General features: G+C 40.7%; 3 protein-coding genes across 10 annotated transcripts in view; 1 reads left to right on the top strand and 2 right to left on the bottom strand.

Moving 5' to 3' along the window:
- Positions 1-1707: 1707 nt before the first annotated feature.
- On the bottom strand, positions 1708-13575 carry LOC135503318 (serine/threonine-protein kinase 3-like). 6 transcript variants are annotated; one of them, XM_064796842.1, is made up of 14 exons: positions 13410-13575; positions 11314-11394; positions 8859-8942; positions 7832-8012; positions 7519-7581; positions 6856-7020; positions 6330-6497; positions 5983-6120; positions 5667-5780; positions 5478-5510; positions 5105-5195; positions 4737-4889; positions 3872-4062; positions 1708-3517 (listed from the first exon to the last, which is right to left on the bottom strand). In XM_064796842.1, the coding sequence occupies exons 1-14, from the start codon at positions 13421-13423 to the stop codon at positions 3359-3361; spliced, it is 1635 nt and encodes a 544-aa protein (XP_064652912.1). In that variant the 5' UTR covers positions 13424-13575; the 3' UTR covers positions 1708-3358. The 6 variants fall into 6 exon arrangements, with proteins under 6 accessions (XP_064652912.1, XP_064652915.1, XP_064652917.1 ...); XM_064796845.1 differs by lacking the exon at positions 5478-5510; XM_064796847.1 differs by lacking the exon at positions 8859-8942.
- LOC135503316 (tudor domain-containing protein 7-like) overlaps positions 12289-22057 on the top strand; it is a 22439-nt gene continuing 12670 nt past the window's right edge. Inside the window, exons 1-10 of one of the 3 annotated variants that reach the window (XM_064796839.1) lie at positions 12289-12343; positions 14929-15052; positions 15299-15404; positions 15516-15648; positions 15873-16115; positions 17699-17846; positions 18624-18887; positions 19261-19335; positions 19642-19749; positions 20056-20141. In XM_064796839.1, the coding sequence (XP_064652909.1) occupies positions 14971-15052; positions 15299-15404; positions 15516-15648; positions 15873-16115; positions 17699-17846; positions 18624-18887; positions 19261-19335; positions 19642-19749; positions 20056-20141 (1245 nt within the window). In that variant the 5' untranslated portion in view covers positions 12289-12343; positions 14929-14970. Of the gene's footprint in view, positions 12344-13610; positions 13758-14928; positions 15053-15298; positions 15405-15515; positions 15649-15872; positions 16116-17698; positions 17847-18623; positions 18888-19260; positions 19336-19641; positions 19750-20055; positions 20142-22057 lie in introns of those variants that run through there. The other 2 variants (XM_064796840.1, XM_064796838.1) reach the window with 2 other exon arrangements.
- The window catches only part of LOC135503319 (kelch-like protein 38), a 4532-nt gene continuing 2247 nt past the window's right edge, over positions 19773-22057 (bottom strand). The window contains exon 4 of the mRNA XM_064796848.1: positions 19773-21207. Coding sequence (XP_064652918.1) covers positions 20633-21207 — 575 coding nt within the window. The 3' untranslated portion in view covers positions 19773-20632. The remainder of the gene's footprint in view (positions 21208-22057) is intronic.

Genomic DNA, 22057 nt, shown 5'->3' with positions numbered 1-22057 from the left:
TGTCAATCTAGCCTAATTCCAGTAAAATTAAAAGTTCCAAAAATCTCAAATGTTGCCACCCTACAGTGCTGCCATCTAAAATGAGTCGACTAAACTAACACACATCTTTGACACTTTCTTCAAAAAGCTAGATAAATAATTCCAGGCCGATTAAACGAACATGCTCTATTAGGGGAGAAATTTTGATACACAGAATGTAAATCGCAACTAATTTTAGAAAGAAAGGCAACAGCCTGTGAAATAAAACCTGGAAGCAAGTCAAATGTCCCCGTTCCCCTCCTACAAAGGGGGTATTTCAACCTCGCGATGAGGCAATTTTTAATTTTAAGTAATCGCGTAGTTCCACTTTTTTAGCTCAGATGGCGCCAGCTAGTGGGGAGGGGTCCTGTCAAAATCATTGGCCTACCTGAGGCTAATGAGGAAACTCACGAAACTCTACAGGGTGGCCCAGAAAGGTTTGTGTTTTCCCTTACACAATAGAATTATATTGTGAATCCATTGTGTGAGTAGAATTCTATTGTGTATCCATTGTGTGAGTGAAAATAATTCTGGGCCACCCTGTAGTACATGAACTTGTCACCCTGTTCAAAGACATCGTAGCGAAAGTGAAAAACGACCCACCCTTGTCTCCTCCACACTTAGGAAAAATTTGTCTCATTTTCACATGGTGAATACCTGATCATTTTCATAAAGGGATTGCATGAAATCAGAACACCAGACCTGAAGGGACAGCAGGTACTGCAACAACCATACCATAACATGCTGTCACAACCATACCTGATAATACAGCATTTGCTGTCACAACCAGACCTGATAGACAGGAGATGCTGGCACAACCAGACCTGATGAGATTGCAGATGCTGGCACAACCACACCTGATTAGATTGCAGATACTGTCACAACCAGACCTGGCGAGATAACAAATGCCTGTGCTGTCACAACCAGACCTGATAGACAGGAGATGCTGGCACAACCAGACCTGATGAGATTGCAGATGCTGGCACAACCAGACCTGGTTAGATTGCAGATACTGTCACAACCAGACCTGGCGAGATAACAAATGCCTGTGCTGTCACAACCAGACCTGATAGACAGGAGATGCTGGCACAACCAGACCTGATGAGATTGCAGATGCTGGCACAACCAGACCTGATTAGATTGCAGATACTGTCACAACCAGACCTGGCAAGATAACTAATACCCAGAGCCAAGGGCAGCAGGAGCAGATCTGAGGGATATGGATACATACTGGTGATACACCATTCAGTGGGAACTCAAGTTAATGTGATCACAATATCAATTGCAAGCTCGTGCCAATAACAGCAGAAAGATTATCCTTCATTAGAAGATTGATTGCTCTCAGGGAGAATGGGCAACTGATCCCCTGCAGTGTAAAATTGATACGACAGGTAGCACCACAGATGTTTGGCCAACAAAAGGGCTTGCCCGGGAGTTGAACCCGCGACCTCTCGCATCCAAAGCGAGAATCGTACCACCAGACCAACGAGGCAAAGGGCTCTGTATTCAGGGTGTCTCGAAAAACAGTAGGTTGTTCTCCAGCAAGGAGAAGATGTACTGGATGTAGATATCCTATTCAGGGTGTCTCAAGAGAGAGTAGGTTCTTCTCCAACAAGGACAAGGTGTACTTGAAGAAGGACTCTGTATTCAGGGTGTCTCAAAAGAAAACAATCAAGGTGTTAATTCTGTGTGAACTTCTATGTACAATTTATTTATAATTCTGTACACAAATTTTCCCTTACACAATATTGTTTACTGTACACAACCTAATATTTCATGGCTGTTCTTTCAAATGTCTGCAGCCAACGTTCATGAAATGAGACGACTTGAAGCCAACTAAGAGAAGCTTTTAGCTCAATGACATCAGCACAATGCAATATTTAAGAGAAGATGAAAATGCTTCACAAAAAAAACTAAATTTGTTTGACATACATGTATTAAAATCGGGAGAACAGTGGATAGAACAGCCCAAAACCTGTTTAAATGCATAAATTAAATACAGTTGCCATGGTAACATAGGCTACTAAACAGGAAGGACATAACTATAATTGGATAAAGACAAACTGTGCACAGTTTATACATTTGTCAACGACTTCGTCTCCTTTAAACAAGATTTCAACTACAAGTAGGTTTAACAAGATGCAGAAATTCGAACCAGGAAATTTGGAATGAGGTTAATAGGTGGCATCAGATATTTTCATTACACACCGTTACAGGAGGTGTCACTGTGATGAAGGTGTTTCAGGCCTTGTACCTTCCCCGACGTCAGACCCCCATTTCATCAAGAAAGCATCCCAATTGGCTATCGGAATTAAAAAGGCATATAAAAATGTTCAGAGAGTATTCCGAAAAATTGCGAGGCCGATATTAATATCAATAATTAATTTGTGATCCTCTTTGGCATTGAGACGACATGATTTATTACTGAGACCATAGCACACTAATGCCACAAACCTGTTGAGAACATTTACCCTAAACTCGCAGCACAAGAGACATTATATCAAGTGCTGTAATTGAGGTTAGATGTGTAAACAGGCGGTTGAGAACAGTGACTTATCAAGGAGCCTTATACGTATAAGGATAAACTTTAGGACAAATTGTGTGTACATATCTATCCATATACGTACGAGGATCCACGACAAGTCTCTGATCTTAAACTCCCTATTACTTTATGGACACCCCATACAAACAATCATCCCTGCCAAAATTGATATCATGGGGCGTAGCAGATAAGGACAAATCTTTACAAGAACAGTAACACACAAAAATTTAATGATACAAAATCTAGACAACTTAATACAATGTATTGTATAAACCTAACAAGAAACATCCTCGCAAATCGGGGTCAACTGCATGCCCCTCCCTCTTGCATGTGTTTGGAGGAGGTGCCAAGTGAAATTCACCTGAAGTTCAGGCTCAACAAGAAAAGCTACAATGTCTTCTCACAAATAAACATTTCATAAAACCTTTCTAACATACAGCGCAGCTTTTTACTTTGATCCATGGTCTTCACACAGGATACACCGTAACTGTAAACAGCCGAATTTTCAAGGATTCCCATTTCTCAAGAACCTGAACAAAACCATAGTACATGTATTTGACGAAGGAAACATTTGGAAGAAATGAAGACCAGAAACGTTAGGTACGCATTCTTGACAAGAGCATGGGATGACACCTGTTTGCATACAACCTCGTTCCAGCTTTATAAATTAGCACTACGCAACCACAAGTCTATATCAATATGTACTCAAGGGGTTCAGGTTAAATCTTATAAGAGGGAAAATATGTATCAGTCGTAACGTCCAATAGAAATCTGCGAATAAAATCATGTATGGAAAAATCAAAAGTTCTGCTGACGTTTCTTTTTTGTGTCGATTGCATCCAGGATTGGTTGTCGCTTTGCCTGATAGCGTTGTCGTAGTTCTTCGATTTCTCGCTCCATTTCTGGATCAAGGGCGGCCATTCTCGCTTGTAACTCCTCATAGGTCAAGTTTGAGATCTGTAGAAGAATACGAAAGTCATGAATTGAGTATCCCACATGGCAAATACTGTCCCTTAGTGGACACCTAAGGACAATAGTTTTGGTCCCACATTAGTTGTCTCCATTCAATTTAACCTCTCTAATCAGGACACCTCTCTATTAAGGACAATACTTGTCAGTCCTGAGGGTGTCCTTGATAGAGAGGTTCTATTGTACAACCATCTATCCTTAATAACTGATAATTTATGCTACTTACCCAAAAGATTTATGCTACTAGGTGACACAATAACATTATATACTTTTAATCTTGAATAATTCCCAAGATCAAAAGTATAAGATATTTTTTGAGACACCTAGTACTTAATTACTTACATAGTCGAAGTCACCATCAATGAAAGATCGTTGAAATGGCGTATGTTTTTGTGGTGCAAATGCGGCCGGCGATGCATTTGATTGTTTCGAGTTGTTACTGGAAGACGAAGCTCTGGGATCCTCCTTCTTTTCGAAATGTTCGAGAAATGCTGGACGGTATTTACTTTTGTTCACTTCACTTGTGTCGTGTCCTGAATAATACAGATAAAAATAAAAATAAAAATTTTCGGTTTTCGGTCTGTAAGGGATCTATTGATGAATTATTACAGACATTCAGTGGCCGGCTTGTAAAGGGCTGCTTTTGGGTGTCTTTTTGGGAGAAACATGAGGAAACCAGCCCTGTAAAATATTTAGCCGCCCTCCAACTTCAAGCACCCCGCTGATACTACACACAGTGATGATCGGCAAATTTACCTTATCTACCTAATGGCCAGCGTAACCAGTGATACTCGGGCCAGGTTCATCATCATGTGATCATGACTAATTACTGTGATGAGACAAAATTAGAAGTTATTTGGTCGACTACAAGGCAACCAGGATGTGATAGCAAGATCGGTTATGTAACAACATATGTTGACCTCAGCCTTTGGTCCGGCAACTCAGCAGGAGGTTACCTGGCTCAGATAAGCTGAGAGCTAAAGTCAATAAACTATTCCTCAGAAACTCTCCCCTCATCAAATATCCCCCCCCCCCCCCCGGCATCTAAGGCATTTTCCATTAGTTGGTGGGGGATGGTTAGGAGATAATTTTTACAGGGCTGGTTTCCTCATGAATTGCTCAAATGCTGCAGGGAAGTTCAGGGAAACAGGATCTGAAGGGTAAACCCAGGTCTAAACCTTTCTCGGATCAAATTCATAGATCTTACGTTTCATTGTAGATTCATCCTCATCATTCTCCATCTCTTCATCCGTGTCCGTCTCATTGATAACCATCGTCCCGAGCTCCGACTCCAAGTCGATCATCGTGTTTGCCTCGCTATTTACCATCATCGTCCCGCTGTCACCCGAAATTAACGTCGCTAGAATAGACAATGAAATCGTGATTGTACTACTCATTGGAGAACACATCTTATGTCAATCCAACAATTATGTTCTTTGGCCTTACAGAATAACTGTTTTACTGGTCACCCAAACGACCCTCGGAAAACATGAAAAAAAACGCCGACTTATGAACTCCGCACTGACAAATGGAATTGTTGAGAAAGCTGTTTGTCACGTATGACTGATCACTTACAAGCATCCACAGCAGGTTGGCTACCAGGCACTAACGTCCCCTCATCTCGCACTTGCACCATTGTACCTCCGTCAACGTCATCAGCCTCATCCTGAAGGAAAGACGAAATCATTTCAAACTGTGCGATGCCTTAGGATCCTGGGGGTTTTGTATTTCCATGGGATCAAGAACCCTATTACCATAAACGGAAATATGTTCACCGATGTATAGTTTCCCGTATGAGTCCATGAGGTATGTTTTTTGGGGGAACAATGTTTAAAACCACCACCTCGGCAGAAGGTTTTACCAAGCTCCTTCATGCACAACCAACCCAAAGCAAAATGGCCTAAAACAGAACGGCCCTGGCAGGGATTTATCTCCGGAAAAGACAAACCTCTAAATGTTCTGGCATCGAAGGCATTTCTTCCTAAAGAGAACAGAATGTGACATGTTACAACTGTGATCAGCAAGACAAATAAAGTACTATCCAAGTTATTGCAAAATGCAAAAATAAAACAGCGCGGTTTACGATATTAGTATAAAGGGTAAGTCAATGTGCCGTAGTTTGAAAGGGTTAACTTACTGAGTCATCATCGTCGTTGTCGTTAGTTTGGTTGCTTGCTTCTTGGATCTCCTTGGCCTCGATGATCATTTTGTGTAACACCGTCGTCGCTTTGGCATTTTTTATAAACTCGTGCTAGAATTGAAAGGAAGGAAGATTTCTTCAATAAAATACTTCCACAGTAGAATGTCTCTATTGAGGCACCCTCGTGATGGACAAGCGCTGTCCTTAATAGAGAGGTGTACCAATTAGAGAGGTAAAACTGAATGGAAACAATCACTTAGGGTCCCTATTAGAGAGGGTGACCATAATGGAGTGACCTTGGGATCCAACCTACCTGTAATAAATCTGACGCCAGCGATCGCTCCTCTGGATTTTTTACGAGACATCCTGACACAAAGTCTATAAATTCCGGTGACCACTTGTCGGGATTTCGAAATGATGGCGGAGGCTTGGTTGGAATCATAAATATTGCCTGAAAAGTAAACAGAAATTTCTGAAACATGATTTTGGGAATTCATTCCTGGGTGGAGAGAAGGAAGTAGAGTTAAGTTCATGCTCGAGGATACAAAGATAGAACAGCAGTGATCCCACTGAGTGTCGAACCCATGACCTCCTGATTATGACCCGGTATGGCCTGGCTAGGATAAACAACTACTCAACACAATCATTTCATTCACTTACCCGCATAGGATGTATATCACCGTACGGCGGCTTGCCCTCGGCCATTTCTAAAGCAGTAATTCCTAAACTCCATATATCCGCCACGCAATCGTACCCAATCTCCTGTATCACTTCTGGCGCCATCCAATAGGGGGTGCCAATCACCGTGTTACGCTTCGCCATTGTGTCCTGCAAAAGAAGCCATAGCATTAACACTTTGCCTTCTGCACTCGGTATAGACAAGTCGTCGTACTAACAGCCCGCAGTAATACGCACTGCAACATTTCCCCCCAGTGTTATCATTCAACCACAGTCCCTTTAAGTTTTTGGTTGGTTACACCTGAAAATATTAGATGCCTCATAAGAATTGCAGCACTATACTCAACATCTTTGTGAAACAGTTAGGAGCGAGTTTACAATCCCCGATCACACCCCAAAAAAAGGTCATCGGTTGACTAACCAAACACCAATGGATTTATAGTTGAATGCGATCAAACTACGTCATTTCCGATCGGGGATTCGAAAGTTTAGCCAACAGTTGACCTACCGTTAGTTGCCCTGCCACCCCAAAGTCAGCAAGTTTGGCATGGCCTTCTGTGTTTAATAATATATTCCCTGCTTTAATGTCTCGATGTATTTTTCGTCTCTGATGGAGATATTCTAAACCTTTTAACGTGTATGAAAGTATCGTGGCTATTTCTTCCTCTGTTAGCTGCAAAGATACAAATATATATGATGTAGAAGATATGTGACTCGCTCTACCAAAACTAGGCGCTTGTCGCATCTGAACTTGACAGGTTGATACGGACTTGTTGTTCACTTCCCTATTGTAGACCTTTTGTGAAATCTATTACAAACTGATTTGGTCACATTTCACAAAAGGTCTACAATAGGGAAATGAACAACAAGTCCGTATCAACCTGTCAAGTTCAGATGCGACAAGCGCCTAGTTTTGGTAGAGCGAGTCACATATTTGTTGGGAAGTAGTAATGTAGTAATGTGACGTGAACTGACGCAGTCGATAGCATTGCCCCCGGTACCCCCAATAAGAATGTCCATCATCATCATTTCGCTCCTAGTCCTATCATCACGCAGCCTGACGTAATATGTGGTTTTAAATATACTCCGCCTCTCGATACGATGTAGGAGTATCAAAAACCTGTATCTCAGGATGATCATCACGTTGATTTGGCTTAGCGGTCAAACGTACCGTTTTATTGCGCAACCTCATGATATCTGATACAGATCCAGCACCACAGTATTCCATCACAATCTGAAAGAGACAAAAAAATCCATGAAATACACGAAATACACGAAAATTAGGTGAAGCGGTCGTTAGTTTAGGTCAAGGACTGCAGTGGATCTGGGCTTATCTCATCTTCAGAGTTTGGGATTTTGAGAATCATGCCAGATAGCTCTAAGAGGAGCACTATCTGATGGTACCTTTTGTTTAATGATCAATTAAAGGGACAGGCCTTTAATCGTTTAATGATCAATTAAAGGGATAGGCCCTTAATACTTACCCATAAGTCTGTATTTTTGAAATAACTGCCGTAGTATTTGACGATGTACGGACTGTCACATTGTTGCATAATGGAGATCTCCTTGATGATTTCCTGGAGGTCCGTGTCGACAGGTACCTGCTTGATCGCCAGCACCTGACCGGACTCCTTGTGGAGGGCCTTGAATACGCTGCCATACGAACTGGAATCGAGAGGGAGAATTTAGAAAAAATTCATCGAGAGTTCGGTCAAACATGTCAAAGGGCTTTATGCTGCAATTTCTCCCCATTCTAAGAATATCTAGCATTATGTCTCACAAAGCATGGTATTTTAACCCACTCTTTCACTTTTACTACATGACTGTTGACAGAACACAGTTTCTATGTATACTCTACTGTTGACAAAGCCCCCAGTCCTCAAAACCGTTTTCTTCAACACAGAACTGAAGAAAGGGCAATTATGCCATAACAATTACACAACTACCGGTAACATAATTAGTCCTAATTCTGCTATTTACACCTATTTACACATGTCAGACATGTACATGTAAGCAACTACATACAGCAATGCATCCCCAAAGGCAATTTTTTTTGACAAATCAACCTAGGGCCTATGAGTTTTCAGATTTAGAGTTTACAGCAAAATATGTTAACAGATTTGTGATTTTTATCCCCAGCTTATATGTAACTTCAGATTGACAGAGACTCAAGATCAATTCCATGGCCTACAAAGCAATATGCCCTTTTGATTGGAATGCAACACATGCAGATACATTTTCACAAAATGCAACAAAAAACCATTTCACCACTAACTCAAACCAAAGGTTTCAACAGGCCATACCTCCTCATACACCAAAAAGCCACCAAACATGACACAGAAATCGTGTTACACTTTGACAAGTTTCAATTTTGAATTTTGAATTCATTGAGTTGAAACATTGAAACATATTTTCTAAATCAGACTTTTTACTTCATTGTATTGTTGCATCACAACTTCTGTGCCAAAACTAAGATATATTTCATCACACAACCATCATAACGAGTCTTACCCCTCGCCGAGCTTGCCCAAGATATCAAAAACCTCCTCCGGCGGCCGTGTGAGACTCTCCTCACTAAGCCGGTTTAAACGGTCGCTATGGCAACAAACGAAAAAAAACACAACAACATGAAAACAAAGGGGAACAGAAGACAATCGACAACAATGATTATGAGGCAAATTAATTATGCTAATTTATGCGAGCAGGTCGGAGATGACGAGATGTCGGCAGGCGGAGTGTACACAAACGTGGCTGGCTGCAAGCAAACGTTTTAGTGAGACGATCGTGGGTGGAGGAAGCTTGGGAGGATTTTCAATGCAGCGTCTTTTGATTTCATCATCATCATCATTATCATCATCATCATCATCATCATCATTATCATCATCATTATCATCATCATCATCATCATCATCATCATCATTCATCATCATTATCATCATTATCATCATCATCATTATCATCATTATTATCATCATCATCATCATCATTATTATCATCATCATCATCATCATCATCATCATCATCATCATCATCATCATCATCATTATTATCATTTAGGCATTGTGGCCCATGTCGCAGGTGCGAAGGGCAAAACTGCCAGATTTTTGACAACTACTGATGATCCTTGCCTGACATCAATCTGAATGTCCGACTTGATGTTCGACGTTCACCTTTTGAACTTGGCCTTGAGAAGGAGGATGTTCAGGAATGTTAGCCCACTGCATGTTTGATGCGGTTCATATCATAATATGCACATAATTACTATCAACAATCTGTAATAGTGTTAACAAACTGATGATATGATATCAACACAGCACATCATTGAGTGTATTTAGACTCAATAGTACATGTAGATCAGATGATACTTAAAAAAAACCCGCAGAAATGTAGTGTATGATAAGATTTTGTAGTAGATTAGAATCATGGTTCTTGCCAAGTTTTCACAAACTAGGGCAAAAGTTTTTAGACTAACTAATCACAATAAGAATTGATTTTGAAATGCTCAACACAAATCATGACATTGAAACTCCAAAGATTTTGAAAATTTTAAGCAAGGCGCAGAAATGTCCCCCAAATTTCCTCCACCTCCGTCAAAAATGCACTGAAAATTTATAAACATGCAATTAGTTAAAATTTACAATGGCAGGGCTTTTCAACTGGACAACAATGCCATTAAGAGTGCAGAACTGCCTAAGCTTTTCACAATACCAATTCCTTAGATAAAGGGCATTTCAAGGCTTTTCCCAGGACATGGTCGTGCCATTTGGGAGTTAAAAACCAAAAGGAGTGTGGTGGAGTACTGGGCCAAGTGACCTTGTGGACCCTTGGTTCAGCACAGGAGCCCCAGGAGTTGCTCAGTCATAGTTGAAAAGCACTGCAATGGTAAGGCAAGACTTTTTTTATACCTTGGTTAGCGTGCTCTTTCATCCAAGGACAAGCTGAGGAGGGTGGAATAAAACTTTCTCACATTTGTGACCCGCTCTACCAAAACTAGGCGCTTGTCGCATCTGAACTTGACAGGTTGATACGGACTTGTTGTTCATTTCCCTATTGTAGACCTTTTGTGAAATGTGACCAAATCAGTTTGTAATAGATTTCACAAAAGGTCTACAATAGGGAAATGAACAACAAGTCCGTATCAACCTGTCGAGTTCAGATGCGACAAGCGCCTAGTTTTGGTAGAGCGAGTCACATTTTCAGTTAATCGCTAGCGGTGGGCACGCTTACCAAGGTATCGAAAAGTTCTCGTCTAATACTCGGAGAGCAAACAACATCTAAGTTACCAACAACATTTATGCAAGCAAATATTAAACATAAAAGATGATTATCAAGTAGCATGGTGTAAATTCACATCATGATGCGGTAATGGATAAGGATGCTGGGTAATATCGAAGATTAGATCACCGTGGAGAGAAATATTAAAGTTCATGCGAATGACGGCTGTCACACCATGCAACAAGTTGAAAATGCCATTGTGCTTCAGTCCGCAACTGACAACATTGTCTCCACAACTCACAATGTTGTCTCCACAACTCACAATGTTGTCAGCGCAACTGACAACATTACCTTCCCAACTGACACCATTTGCTTGTTTCAAAGTCAAGGCTGAGCAGTCTGTGACACCTGCTGCACTTAATAACAATCTGCCTGTGTGACATTTCAGGCTGTCACCACCAGATGGTGTGGAGAGACACAAAACACATTTGTGATATCAAACTCAGTGCGCTGACTGTAAATGGACGCAACAATTAGTGAAAAATGTTATGTCAGATTCACACACGTAGTATTAGCATTTGGTGACATCTTACTACAGCCGGTAATTGATCGAATAGTACTCAATTATGTTTTTAAGAGGGAACATCATTCGAAGTTTTGGGTACAACTTCGTTTTAAAATGTGGAAGTAGCAGTTACAGGAGTGAAGCACACACAACAAGCACAACATCGAATATCCGGTGACGTCTTACCCGCGGCCGATCTTACAAACGACGTCAAATACCTCATCCGGTTGTCGGGCCAAGCTCTCATCACTGAGCTTTTTAAGTTCACTGTCGAGAAAATCATAGTCGTATTTTACCATTTTGAAAAAGATATTGCGGCATAATCCTCAGACCTAAGATAGAAATATTCTGGCTGTGTGTCCAGCATGACAATAAAAAATTTCAGCCCTGATATTACATTCCTTCATCAAACACATTTAGAAAGCAGACACAACCATGTGAGGCGCTGAAACAAAATATTGTAATGTCTTCCTTCCCCTCCCATTGTCCAGATTATCTTTGGGTTGCCCTGAAAATATAGCAGTGAAGAAATTCAGAAAATTCATTGGCAGATTTCAAAAAGAAATTCCCTGAATTGTCAACACTGTTTAGCCAGCCCACAATGCAGGCCCACTTCATGTGTACACATGTAAATGTAAAATAGGCCTGTGTACAGGCATCCATAACTGGATGAATCGTGTCGACGCAGTATGACCTTGCATCAGAGTCCAAGAACGGATAGCAACCAATTCCACTGGTATTTTTTAGCAGACTTACCCAGCCAGAGGTGTATCATGTCTATGTCTTCCTTTCAGCTTTCTGAACACCACAACATCGTCGACACTTGTATCCCTAACATGTACATTTCTAGGCATGACTAGAGTGGTATTCGGATCAGATAATGAGAAATTCCACTATTTATACTGATCTAAGGTAAACTTCTGATATTCCTGAGTCAAAGATTAGTAGTCACAACCAAACATCACACTGTGACTGTCTTCAGATAGACTGATTCTTTTTCTTCCTGGTTTGGTTGAAGAACATTTTTGTATTCGGGGATATTGACCGTGTCAATTCATGACCTCACTTATTAAAAGGTGATGACCAAATAAATCACAGCAAGTGACACCGAAACCTATATAATCGTACTTCTTTCTTATCGAGATCAAAGCTACATGTATTATCTGTCTGGCCTGTTTCAAAAGCCACGGATGACAGTTACAACTTACATGCACAAGTAAGTATCTAAGGAAGGGGAGGTAGAAACAAAAACCTGTTTCTCATCCGGTTTAAACCACCAACCTGAAAATATTTTTTTGCTGTTTTTTTTTATAAATAGTGTTGGCCACCACTACATCACATTTTACATGAACAGCAGACCACACATGCACAGCCGTGCTGCCAACATTTCTCTTACATCACATGGGCATGCTTTCTGCTTGGTTTAGGGGGATTGCCTTCAACCTAATACGTGTTAACTGTTCCCAAAGAAATATCTTTTGTCTGATTTTATTTGTACTGTATTGGTTAATACTCATACTGTTGTACTGATCAATCAACAATTATAGGTCTCAGTCAATAGCTTGCATAAGCTCATGTAAATCAACAGGGGACAAAGGAAGTAGGACAGAAGTATAACAAAACATCTTAGCTGGCTTTTGTTGTCTCAATCAATGTGAGGAAGATGTCAAGTTGGGAAAAGACCCAATGTTCAAGAAGCCAAAGGTTCTCTTGCCTATTGCGACGTTATCATCCTATGACCAGAGTTCCCCGACCTCAGAGTCTAACATTGCCCATTAGGCTCTTCTGCCATGTCAACATTCTCAAGCCCGTGACTCAAGGGTGTTGTTTTTCGTTAGTCCTCACATCATGACATATCAAGTCACGTCCTATTCCAATCCAAAATCTTCACATAACACTATCAGTCTTCACAGTACATTTACGGGACTTGCAACTTTTTCGACGTCACTTGTGATGTCACACTCGATAAGTCTTGCACCAGAAGTCTACTGGTTCAAAAAATTTAATATTTTGGGTACTGCGACAGTGCGAGATTCAACAGCCGACGAAGTTGTAAGTTCTGTTCGGTTTCACATTGGAAAATGGAGAGATTGACAGCAGCCAGATTTGTATAATCAATAGAATTGAAACTGAGATGAAAACACAAACAAAGGTCATCATCAATGATAGTGCTGAAGTGTAAGATCATGAGACACAGAATACAATGTAGCCATGTACATTTTCTGTACATTCGTGTACATAATGTACACGAAAATTCGTCACCTGAAAAATGCAACTCTCACCTTTTATCAGACATTTCTTCAGCTCCAAAAGACAGCTCAATATCAACAAGAGTCTACTCAACGTAATCACATGTCCAAAAAACCTCACTTTTGAGAATAAAGTACGTTTTTCAGCAATTTTAACATGTTTATTTACCGGAAGTTCACCAACCAACTCTCCCGGAAGTTATTTCTCCCCACAAGGATTGTGGGAAGTCGATAGATGGCGCCACAGTCATAAACGTGGAAGTTTTGAAGGATTTACCATCTGAAAGCGATTTTCTGAATAATTGACGTGAAACATAATATCTATACGACATTTTTTACAATCTTTAGATAACAGTCCTTTGTTTGGTTCATCATTTTAGTGTAAGTCAAGATGAAAACATAAGAATTTCAGGATTCAAAAATGATGCACAAAAGTCAACATTGGCATTTGCATGCATCAATGCACTGCCAGTGCCACTGCGCGTATGCACTGCATCAATGACAATATCATGACCTGCTCTCTGGTGTTCCCATTTAAAACTTTCCATTTTCAGGTGCATAACTGTGACTTAAGCTTCTTTAGTGCTCAATCAATTTATTGTGCATTTTTTGTTGCTGCTGGTTTATGCTAGGGCAGGCCTGCTTCAGTTTCACTTCACTCAGCCTGGCTACCTTTACCTTAGTCCACGGCATGATCAACTTCTTTCACTAGTTTCAGTCAAGCTAAGTGTCAGTCATGTAACGCCAGAATGAGAAGTCCTAAAATCGACGTGTTGTGCATATTATGGCTGTCTACCTCATGACCTTGTTCCCAGTGAACTTTCACTTGGCCATAATACATTTGGCGTTGTGACTTCAGACTTGTGGTAGAAAGAGTGATAAAAAGGGCGTGTGAATGATATTGTCATTTTGTTTGGAAGTACTGCAGGTACTGGAACATCACAAATACATTTTCTGTGCAAGTTAGTTGATGGAAAAAAAATGTACACAAACATTCTACAAAACGACTATTTCTTTGATCACAAATTAGGGCCTCCAATAATTATTTTAGCAGAGTAACACCATTTTCTCAGGAACCTGGCAACTATTCATTGAAAGTGACCTGCCGACAGTAATTCCCAGGCTCTTTCAGCAAAAATCAGTAGGCATAACCAAATCAAACCTTATTGAAAAGTAGGATATAGCTATTTAGCATAATTTATGGATTTAGTGATTCAAGGAATCCATGAACTGTATGGTCTTGGTGTTTGGTATGTCATAATCATGATTTATCTCCCACTTCACACCAAATAGTCTGTCTAGATTTCCATTGAATTCCTACACGTATTTCAGATTTCCAAAAAGCTGGGGACATATCTGGATGTGGTCAATGTCAGACACTTTTCAAGGACAGGAATGTACCACTATTTTCTAGTTTCATGTTTTCTTTCTCGAAGAATTTGTAGAAATAGGTTACAACAGGTGTATCTTTGACTTCATGTCTACTTCCAGATATATTGCAGGTTATATTTTGACCTTACTATTCTCATCCTTCTCAAATATTTACTTGCAGGCGAAATTTGATTTCATCGACCTTTAACCGCACACATACATAATGGACCTGAGTAATGTGAAGTCATTACTCAGGGCTGTGGTCCAGAGCTGCAAGGAGGGTGTTCCGCTCAGCAAACTTTCGGGTAAGTCATGACAGAATGTGATACATTTATCAAGCCTTGTCGATCTGCCCATGATTTCTTCTGTCTCATTGATTGATTGAACTGTCCTGTTGAATTCCACAATTCTTGGAGCCCTCTGTAATCAGGACACCTCTCAATTGAGGACATTTGTCAGTCCCGTGTGTGACCTAAACTATGAGGATCTGACACTACATATTTGGGCTTCATTCCTATCTTGTTATCATTTGACGTTTCGTGTTTTTTCAGGAGAGTACCGTGTGATAACCGGAGATCATATCCCATTCAAAAAGCTTGGTTATTCCACAATTGATGATTTCCTGAGGGCTATTCCTGATACTGCTTCTGTCAGAAGGTAATATTATACTCACCAATCTAAAGACTTCATTTATATAACATCAGGCCAGTGTGCTGTGGAATGTATTGCTGATTGTACCAATTGTAATAACATATGTGTATCTTCCAGGAATCGTGATGGCGACCTCACCGTCTACGCCGTGGCGGATGAGTCGACGGCCCATTTAGAAAAACTGATCGCCAAACAGAAGACAAATACTAAGAAGAGAGGAAGAGGAGGGTCGAGAAGGCCAACTGCTCGGGTATGTGGCGTTTGTCCCTTGCCAATACTTTCAAATGCACTTGGAGTTTATTCACTTGTTATCTTAAACACCCCCTGTTGAAAAAGGAAACTGTTGCCTTGCTGTTTTGGCCTCTAGTGCAAGTCGTCATCATCACAAGAAAATAATTTCAGACTTTTTTGCCCTCGCTCATTGACATCCCTGGAATATGCATGATCTCCAAGTTTTGTGTTTAACTTTTACAGATAACAAGGCCACTAACACATGGTGGAGGTCGAGGTGGTCGGGGCGGGGCCCAGGGCTCCTACTCCCGCATGCCACCTCGATCAAACTACTACAACAGTTTCCCAACCGCAAAAACAGCTCCTCCACCACGTTTCCCGCAATACAGCAGTGAGAATATGGCAGATTTCGGATACTCACGAAAGGTTTTGCAAGGCGGTGGCGACAAGTTTGGTCTGTCCGTCAGCTTTCAGAATACGGAGCAGGTAGGTTTTGGATGGTTGTGGCGGAGATTATTTCCTCGTTTAATATTATCACAAATATCGTACCTTTCTTTAACCCTACGTCTTGTCCCAGCTTCAACCTGGCTATTTGACATCTTTTCATCTCTGACTCTAGTCTCTGAACACACTCGTTCTATTCCTGACTTGTTGAGTGTTCCATTCCAGGAAAGGTTCAAATTGAATCCAATGGCTGCCTTGGCAACAGGGCTTCCTCTGTGTGCTCCTAACCCTGCAGTGATGTCATCAAGTAGCCTGCAGGCTGCCTGTGCTAGCCATATCCCCAGCACTCTGACAGCACCCAATCCCTATGCTGGCAGTAGCAGCTCTAGCATTTGGCCGAGCCCCAGTGCCTATTCCTGTGTTATTGGTGACAACCGTAGCATTTTGCCGGTGCCCGATGCCTATGCTAGTGGTTGCAGTACTAGCCTTTTAGCGGCACCAAGTGCCTATGCTAGTGCTAGCCCCTCTCATACTTTACTGACAACACAAGTCTGTGTACCAAGTTATACACCAGGCTCTACTACAAATTTTGTGGCCATTCAACAGAATAGAACTGTAGGAGTGTATAAGGCAATATTGCCCCAAGTTCAAAGGACAAGCGAGGTATTGCTTTTATTTCAGAAATGAAGACCTAATCATAACATTATCCAGCGTTGTGTGTGTCTCCTTTTAACCCGTCATGCTCCTGTCATTTAAAATGTCCAAATCTTGTAGATTGGTGCCTACAGATATAAAGTGCATGCCTGTCATTGTCTAGAGACACTCTCCCTTTAATATCTCCTCCAAATCTGCCTGTCGATTCTGTGTCAGGTTTCCCTTGTTCCGGTGAATGCATGATGTACTATATTTTACCCGAGTAAAGGGGACGTCAGCTCCCCAAGAGAACTCAGCAAGTGGTATGCTAAATTCATAAAAATACCATCAAACCAGTCATTTTATGGATTTAGTCGTAGGATTTGGTTTAATGTCTTGAAACATCTAGGTAAAGCCATTATATCAATAGATTTTGAGGTGAGACACGTGTAAATGTTCTTTGAAAATCAACTTTTTAACCCACCATACTTTTTTTAATCGCATGTGTACTTAACAGGTTATTTTTCCTATTTTCTGATTCTTGCCAATAGTGTCTGTTACTTCAAATAAGTTACTCATCTGTTAGTGTTATCACTGTCTTCTGCTAGTGTTGTCAATTTTGTAGCTCAGCTGACGAAAGTCTTATCAACATGTTAACATAATTGAGGTTGAAATAGAAGTACCAGGTACATGTACTTTCCATGTTTTGTACAGCCCTTGGGCCTCTTGTTTTCGAAAAAACACCATTGAAACATTTAGGCTTCAAAGAACCTTAGCTCTGGGCCAATTGGTCTGAATGGAATTTCTTCCATTATCTCCTGGTGTCATTCAGGCTCATCTTCTTTGTGACATGCGTCCGGTTTTGCTGTGACGTGTGACAAATATTCAAATTCCCTTCCCTTCAGCTGGTCCAGAAAGCTTAGGTCCTGGTGAAGCGAAATTCCTTCATTGATATCTTTCAACCTGGTTCTTCTTCTTTCTTGTTGTTCCAGTACCGCAAACCGCTCCTTCCAACGCCTCAAACAAAACAAGGTCATGGTGATGACTCTAAAATTCATTTCTCTGAGCGCTACCAAGTCCCGCCGCGATTTCAAAGACTTGTGGAATCCGGCAAGGCGAAGGGAGGTTCCAGGCAGGGACGTAAGTATCGAGTTTTTGCTCTCGTTTATGATTGTTTTCAGTGCGAGAGAAAAAAAGTGTAGCAGAAGAAAAGAATGTAAGAAAGTTGATGTGTGACCCGCTCTACCAAAACTAGGCGCTTGTCGCATCTGAACTTGACAGGTTGATACGGACTTGTTGTTCATTTCCCTATTGTAGACCTTTTGTGAAATGTGACCAAATCAGTTTGTAATAGATTTCACAAAAGGTCTACAATAGGGAAATGAACAACAAGTCCGTATCAACCTGTCAAGTTCAGATGCGACAAGCGCCTAGTTTTGGTAGAGCGAGTCACATGTATGGAAGAAAGTTGATGTAGGGAACAGCTGATGTTTCATCAGAGTCTCTTATTTGTACAAAATTGTGTTGATTTTAAAGCTATCCCAAACTGCAACACTTTACCAATGACGTCTACTCCTGAATCCCCCCCCCAAAAAAAATTAAAAGTTACAGAAAATGTTGTTCATGTGATGCATTGATGATCTGTTGTTTGTTTTTTTCTTGCTCAGGACATAAAACAGGTAAGTCATTTCCTCAAGATAGTGTTGTGTTGTTGTTGATTCCATATAAGGGAGGTTAATGGGATGGTGACGATAATAACACTTACAGCCCCTTAACCTCCCTATTATTGTCTACGTGATGTCAACGTTGGTATGGTTGACTGTAGAATATTGGGTTTGGCATCCATCATGTTTTCTGGTGAAACTCCTCATTTGTTCGTCTTCACTTTGTGGCATAAAAATATCAAATTATTTCCAGCCTTGGAAACAACCAACACAAATTCTAATCAACCGGAGACCAGAAGTCTATCGGCAGCGACCACTGATAATGTGTCTAACAATGACGTTGGTGCCACCTCGGATGCCTTCCCTCGAGGCGACACTTCAACCGTGGGTTACAAGTCCATGCTTAATATCTATTTGGCCAAACACAAGCTCAGCACTCCCATGTATAATTCGCTGGAAACACCGTCTGGATTTGTGTCGCATGTGAAAGTCAAAGGAAAGACGTATGGATCAAGAAGTAAGTAGAGGTCACTTCAGTGGAACCTCCCTTAGCAGACACCTCTCTATCAAGGACACCCTCTCTATTAAGGACACTAGTTTTTGGTTCCAAATTGGTTGTCTCGATTCAATTTGACCTCTCTAATCAGGACAACTCTCTATTAAGGTCAGCACTTTTCAGTCCCGCGGGTGTCCTCAGTAGAGAGGTTTTACTTAACTTACTTTCTAAAGCCCTTCCCTCTTCTGAGGCATAGACCGCTAACAACTCTCAACAATCGTCATCTGTCGTTCGGATTCTCTCCAGTTTTTGCCAAGAGTGATCCATGGTCTTCATGTCACACTTTGCATGCTTGTTGCATGAATTTTGACGTTGTTCTTGTTTTTTCTTGCAGGCATCGTAAAGGCCAAGAAAACAGCAGAACAACTGGCGGCACAGTCTGCATGTGAAGATCTAGGCATCAGTGAAGGTACGGGTCATCATCTTTCTTCAAGAAATAGCAGTTGTTCTTCTGTGCTTATTGAATTCGATATCACCTGACACCAATTCCATTGATTATCACATGATCTTCTCTTCATGGTTGGTTTCTGGGTCAGATTCATTGAATCCTTGCATTGGTCGTGATGACTTGCCTATTTACTGCAATTTCAGGTTATGATTGAAAATTAGAATTCAGTGAATCTTTCCAATGTTCAATTTGAAACAATGATGTATGATCGCCGTTGCCAATGGTGATAGTGCTATTGTTAGCCCATCAACCATTTTGTAATTTCAGCTCTAATCGAGAGTTATACGAAAAAGGTGCCCAAGAAAGGTAAACCAGTCAACTTGAGCAAAGGTCCTGATATACAGGGCATGAGTTTAGGCGGATTAGCTGGTGATGGTATGTTTATTGAGATGAAATTTCACTCTGACATTAAAGTGAAAGTGAAAGTGGTATTGGCCAATAAATGTGCTATTTGCCAACCATTTTAGCAAAAGTGAAAGTGATTTGGGCTTATACAAGTAGAAGTGTTGTCATTTCAGTGGAATCTCCCTTGCCGGACACTGCGATATGCAGGATATCCTCTCTATTTAGCGCACTGGTTTTGGTCCCAAACTGATCACTTCTACTCAGTCAGGATACATCACAAGGACAGCATTTCTCAGTTCCAACGGGGTCCAAAGTGATCGTTTTGTTGTTTTGCAGACAGCAAGATTGACGAAATGAGCAAAGAATTCAGCAAAGTTGTGGTGGATACGCCAAATAATGAGATCAAGAACAGAGTCCGAGATGTAAGTGTTGACTGTTATTTTGCAATAGATCATGTAGTCTTGCTCACACTTGCTCGAAGAATGGAATTCTCTGAAAACTGTCCTGGTCTTTGTCAAAGAGGTTAAACATGCATGTTGAATAGCTAGTGCTACTCTACTTGTCAAGCACCCTATCAAATTCTAGCATTGGCACACTATGACTATAAAAGAATACGGTATCCTATCACTATCAGTAGTCAAAGCACATATTCTGTCCATGCAGCAATTGCATGTTCATATTTAAAAATTATATAAAAAAAAAATAAATAAAAAAAAAAAAAAAAATGTTCATATTTTCCTGTCATTAGGAGACGTCACCAAATTTTGGTTACTAAGGTTCAAGAAACCTTCAGCTCCAGTAGAAACTAATCCATTCATTCAACAGATGTAAGTTATTCCATCCGTGCAGCGATCGCAGGTTTCCAGCTCAAGTCAAAACTGATCCATCATACACCCAAAAAGCAATCCAGTGTTCATATCTTCCTGTCTCTGGGAGTCGAGACAACCGAATTACAGTTACTATGGTTCAAATAGACCTTTCTCATGCCGATCGTCTCACTACACAGTCTACGAACTTGCCTCTGAACCTTCTCATTACACTCCGTACAAGAAAAATCAAACTTGTCATTCGTGATATGCCGGTAACATCTCTTACTCGGTGATTCCCATAATCCTTCAATCGTCCGCGTATACAGCAGTGTTTTCTCATGCTGTAATTTTAACGCTTCATGCTCCGAACGGGTATTCTTTTCCTTCCCCTGCATGGCGTAGGCATATTCCCGTAACGAGTCCAGTTTCGATTTGTAGATCATTAGAATTGTATGCGGTTCTAAATCGGTGAATTCGGGGCACTTTTCAACGTCTTCTAGGCAACAGTTTTTGGCGTAATCTACACATGATTTGAAGAGGCGTTTGAGGTTGTAGCGCTGGGCGGTCACGAGGGTCTCCATGGTGGGGTCCTTCTCCAAGAGGAAATCCTCGCATTTCGTCATTATTCGTTCCATCATGTATTCGTCAGCGAGCGATAGGAGGGTGTTGACGTTTTCATCTGAAAAAAGAAAGTTTCTTCAAGCTTATTAATTTTGTGGAAGGTGGAAGTTGATTTAGAAATCTATTATGTTGTGTTCAAGTAAAGTTTCTTAATGTTGTTTTGGTAAATACTTGTCAGGAGAAAACATGAGGTGGTCTCGGTTATGAGTTCAGTAAACACTAGAAGTGATTATGGTATTATTTTGGTTGAAAATCAACATCGTAGTCTTAATGGGCAAAGATTGGAAATGCTGTTTAAATCCGCGCATAATGGGAAAAAAGCTCCCAGGTTGTGGTTTGGGTCATTGTGGTATGTTTGTTAAAAATCAGCACTTTATGAAAAGCTGGAAGTGGAAGGAAATAAGCCAGAAAAATCGTGTTAATTTGTAAAATTTGGATAATCGAGATAAAAATCTCCAGACTGGTAAACCTGTAAACTTGCAGGTTGTTTCAAAGCTAGAAATATCAACTTATAAATTGTGACCCGCTCTACCAAAACTAGGCGCTTGTCGCATCTGAACTTGACAGGTTGATACGAACTTGTTGTTCATTTCCCTATTGTAGACCTTTTGTGAAATGTGACCAAATCAGTTTGTAATAGATTTCACAAAAGGTCTACAATAGGGAAATGAACAACAAGTCCGTATCAACCTGTCGAGGTCAGATGCGACAAGCGCCTAGTTTTGGTAGAGCGAGTCACAATTTATAAATCTATTAGTTTTTTGGGGGCATTTCTCAATGTGGAGTCCTGTGTTGAACTCTTCAGAAGTGATTAAGGTGGTAATAATAGAATTTTATGTGTGACTTATTTGATTGGCCAATTAGCATTGTGATGATTAAGTCACTTGGAATAATTTAATGAACCCTTC

This window comes from Lineus longissimus, chromosome 19, assembly GCF_910592395.1.
Source record: "Lineus longissimus chromosome 19, tnLinLong1.2, whole genome shotgun sequence".
Taxonomy (NCBI): Eukaryota; Metazoa; Nemertea; class Pilidiophora; order Heteronemertea; family Lineidae; genus Lineus; species Lineus longissimus.
The sequence above is the reverse complement of the archived record's forward strand: the minus strand, read 5'-3'. Positions and strand labels throughout refer to the sequence as shown.

Coding starts and splice junctions, on each gene's coding strand:
- LOC135503318 (XM_064796841.1), bottom strand. CDS start 11,981: ATGCCTAGAAATGTACATGTTAGGGATACAAGTGTCGACGATGTTGTG. Junction 8,013..8,858: donor TTGGGCAAGCTCGGCGAGGG/GTAAGACTCGTT, acceptor TCTCGATTCCAG/TTCGTATGGCAGCGTATTCA. Junction 5,511..5,666: donor ACAACGACGATGATGACTCA/GTAAGTTAACCC, acceptor TGTTCTCTTTAG/GAAGAAATGCCTTCGATGCC.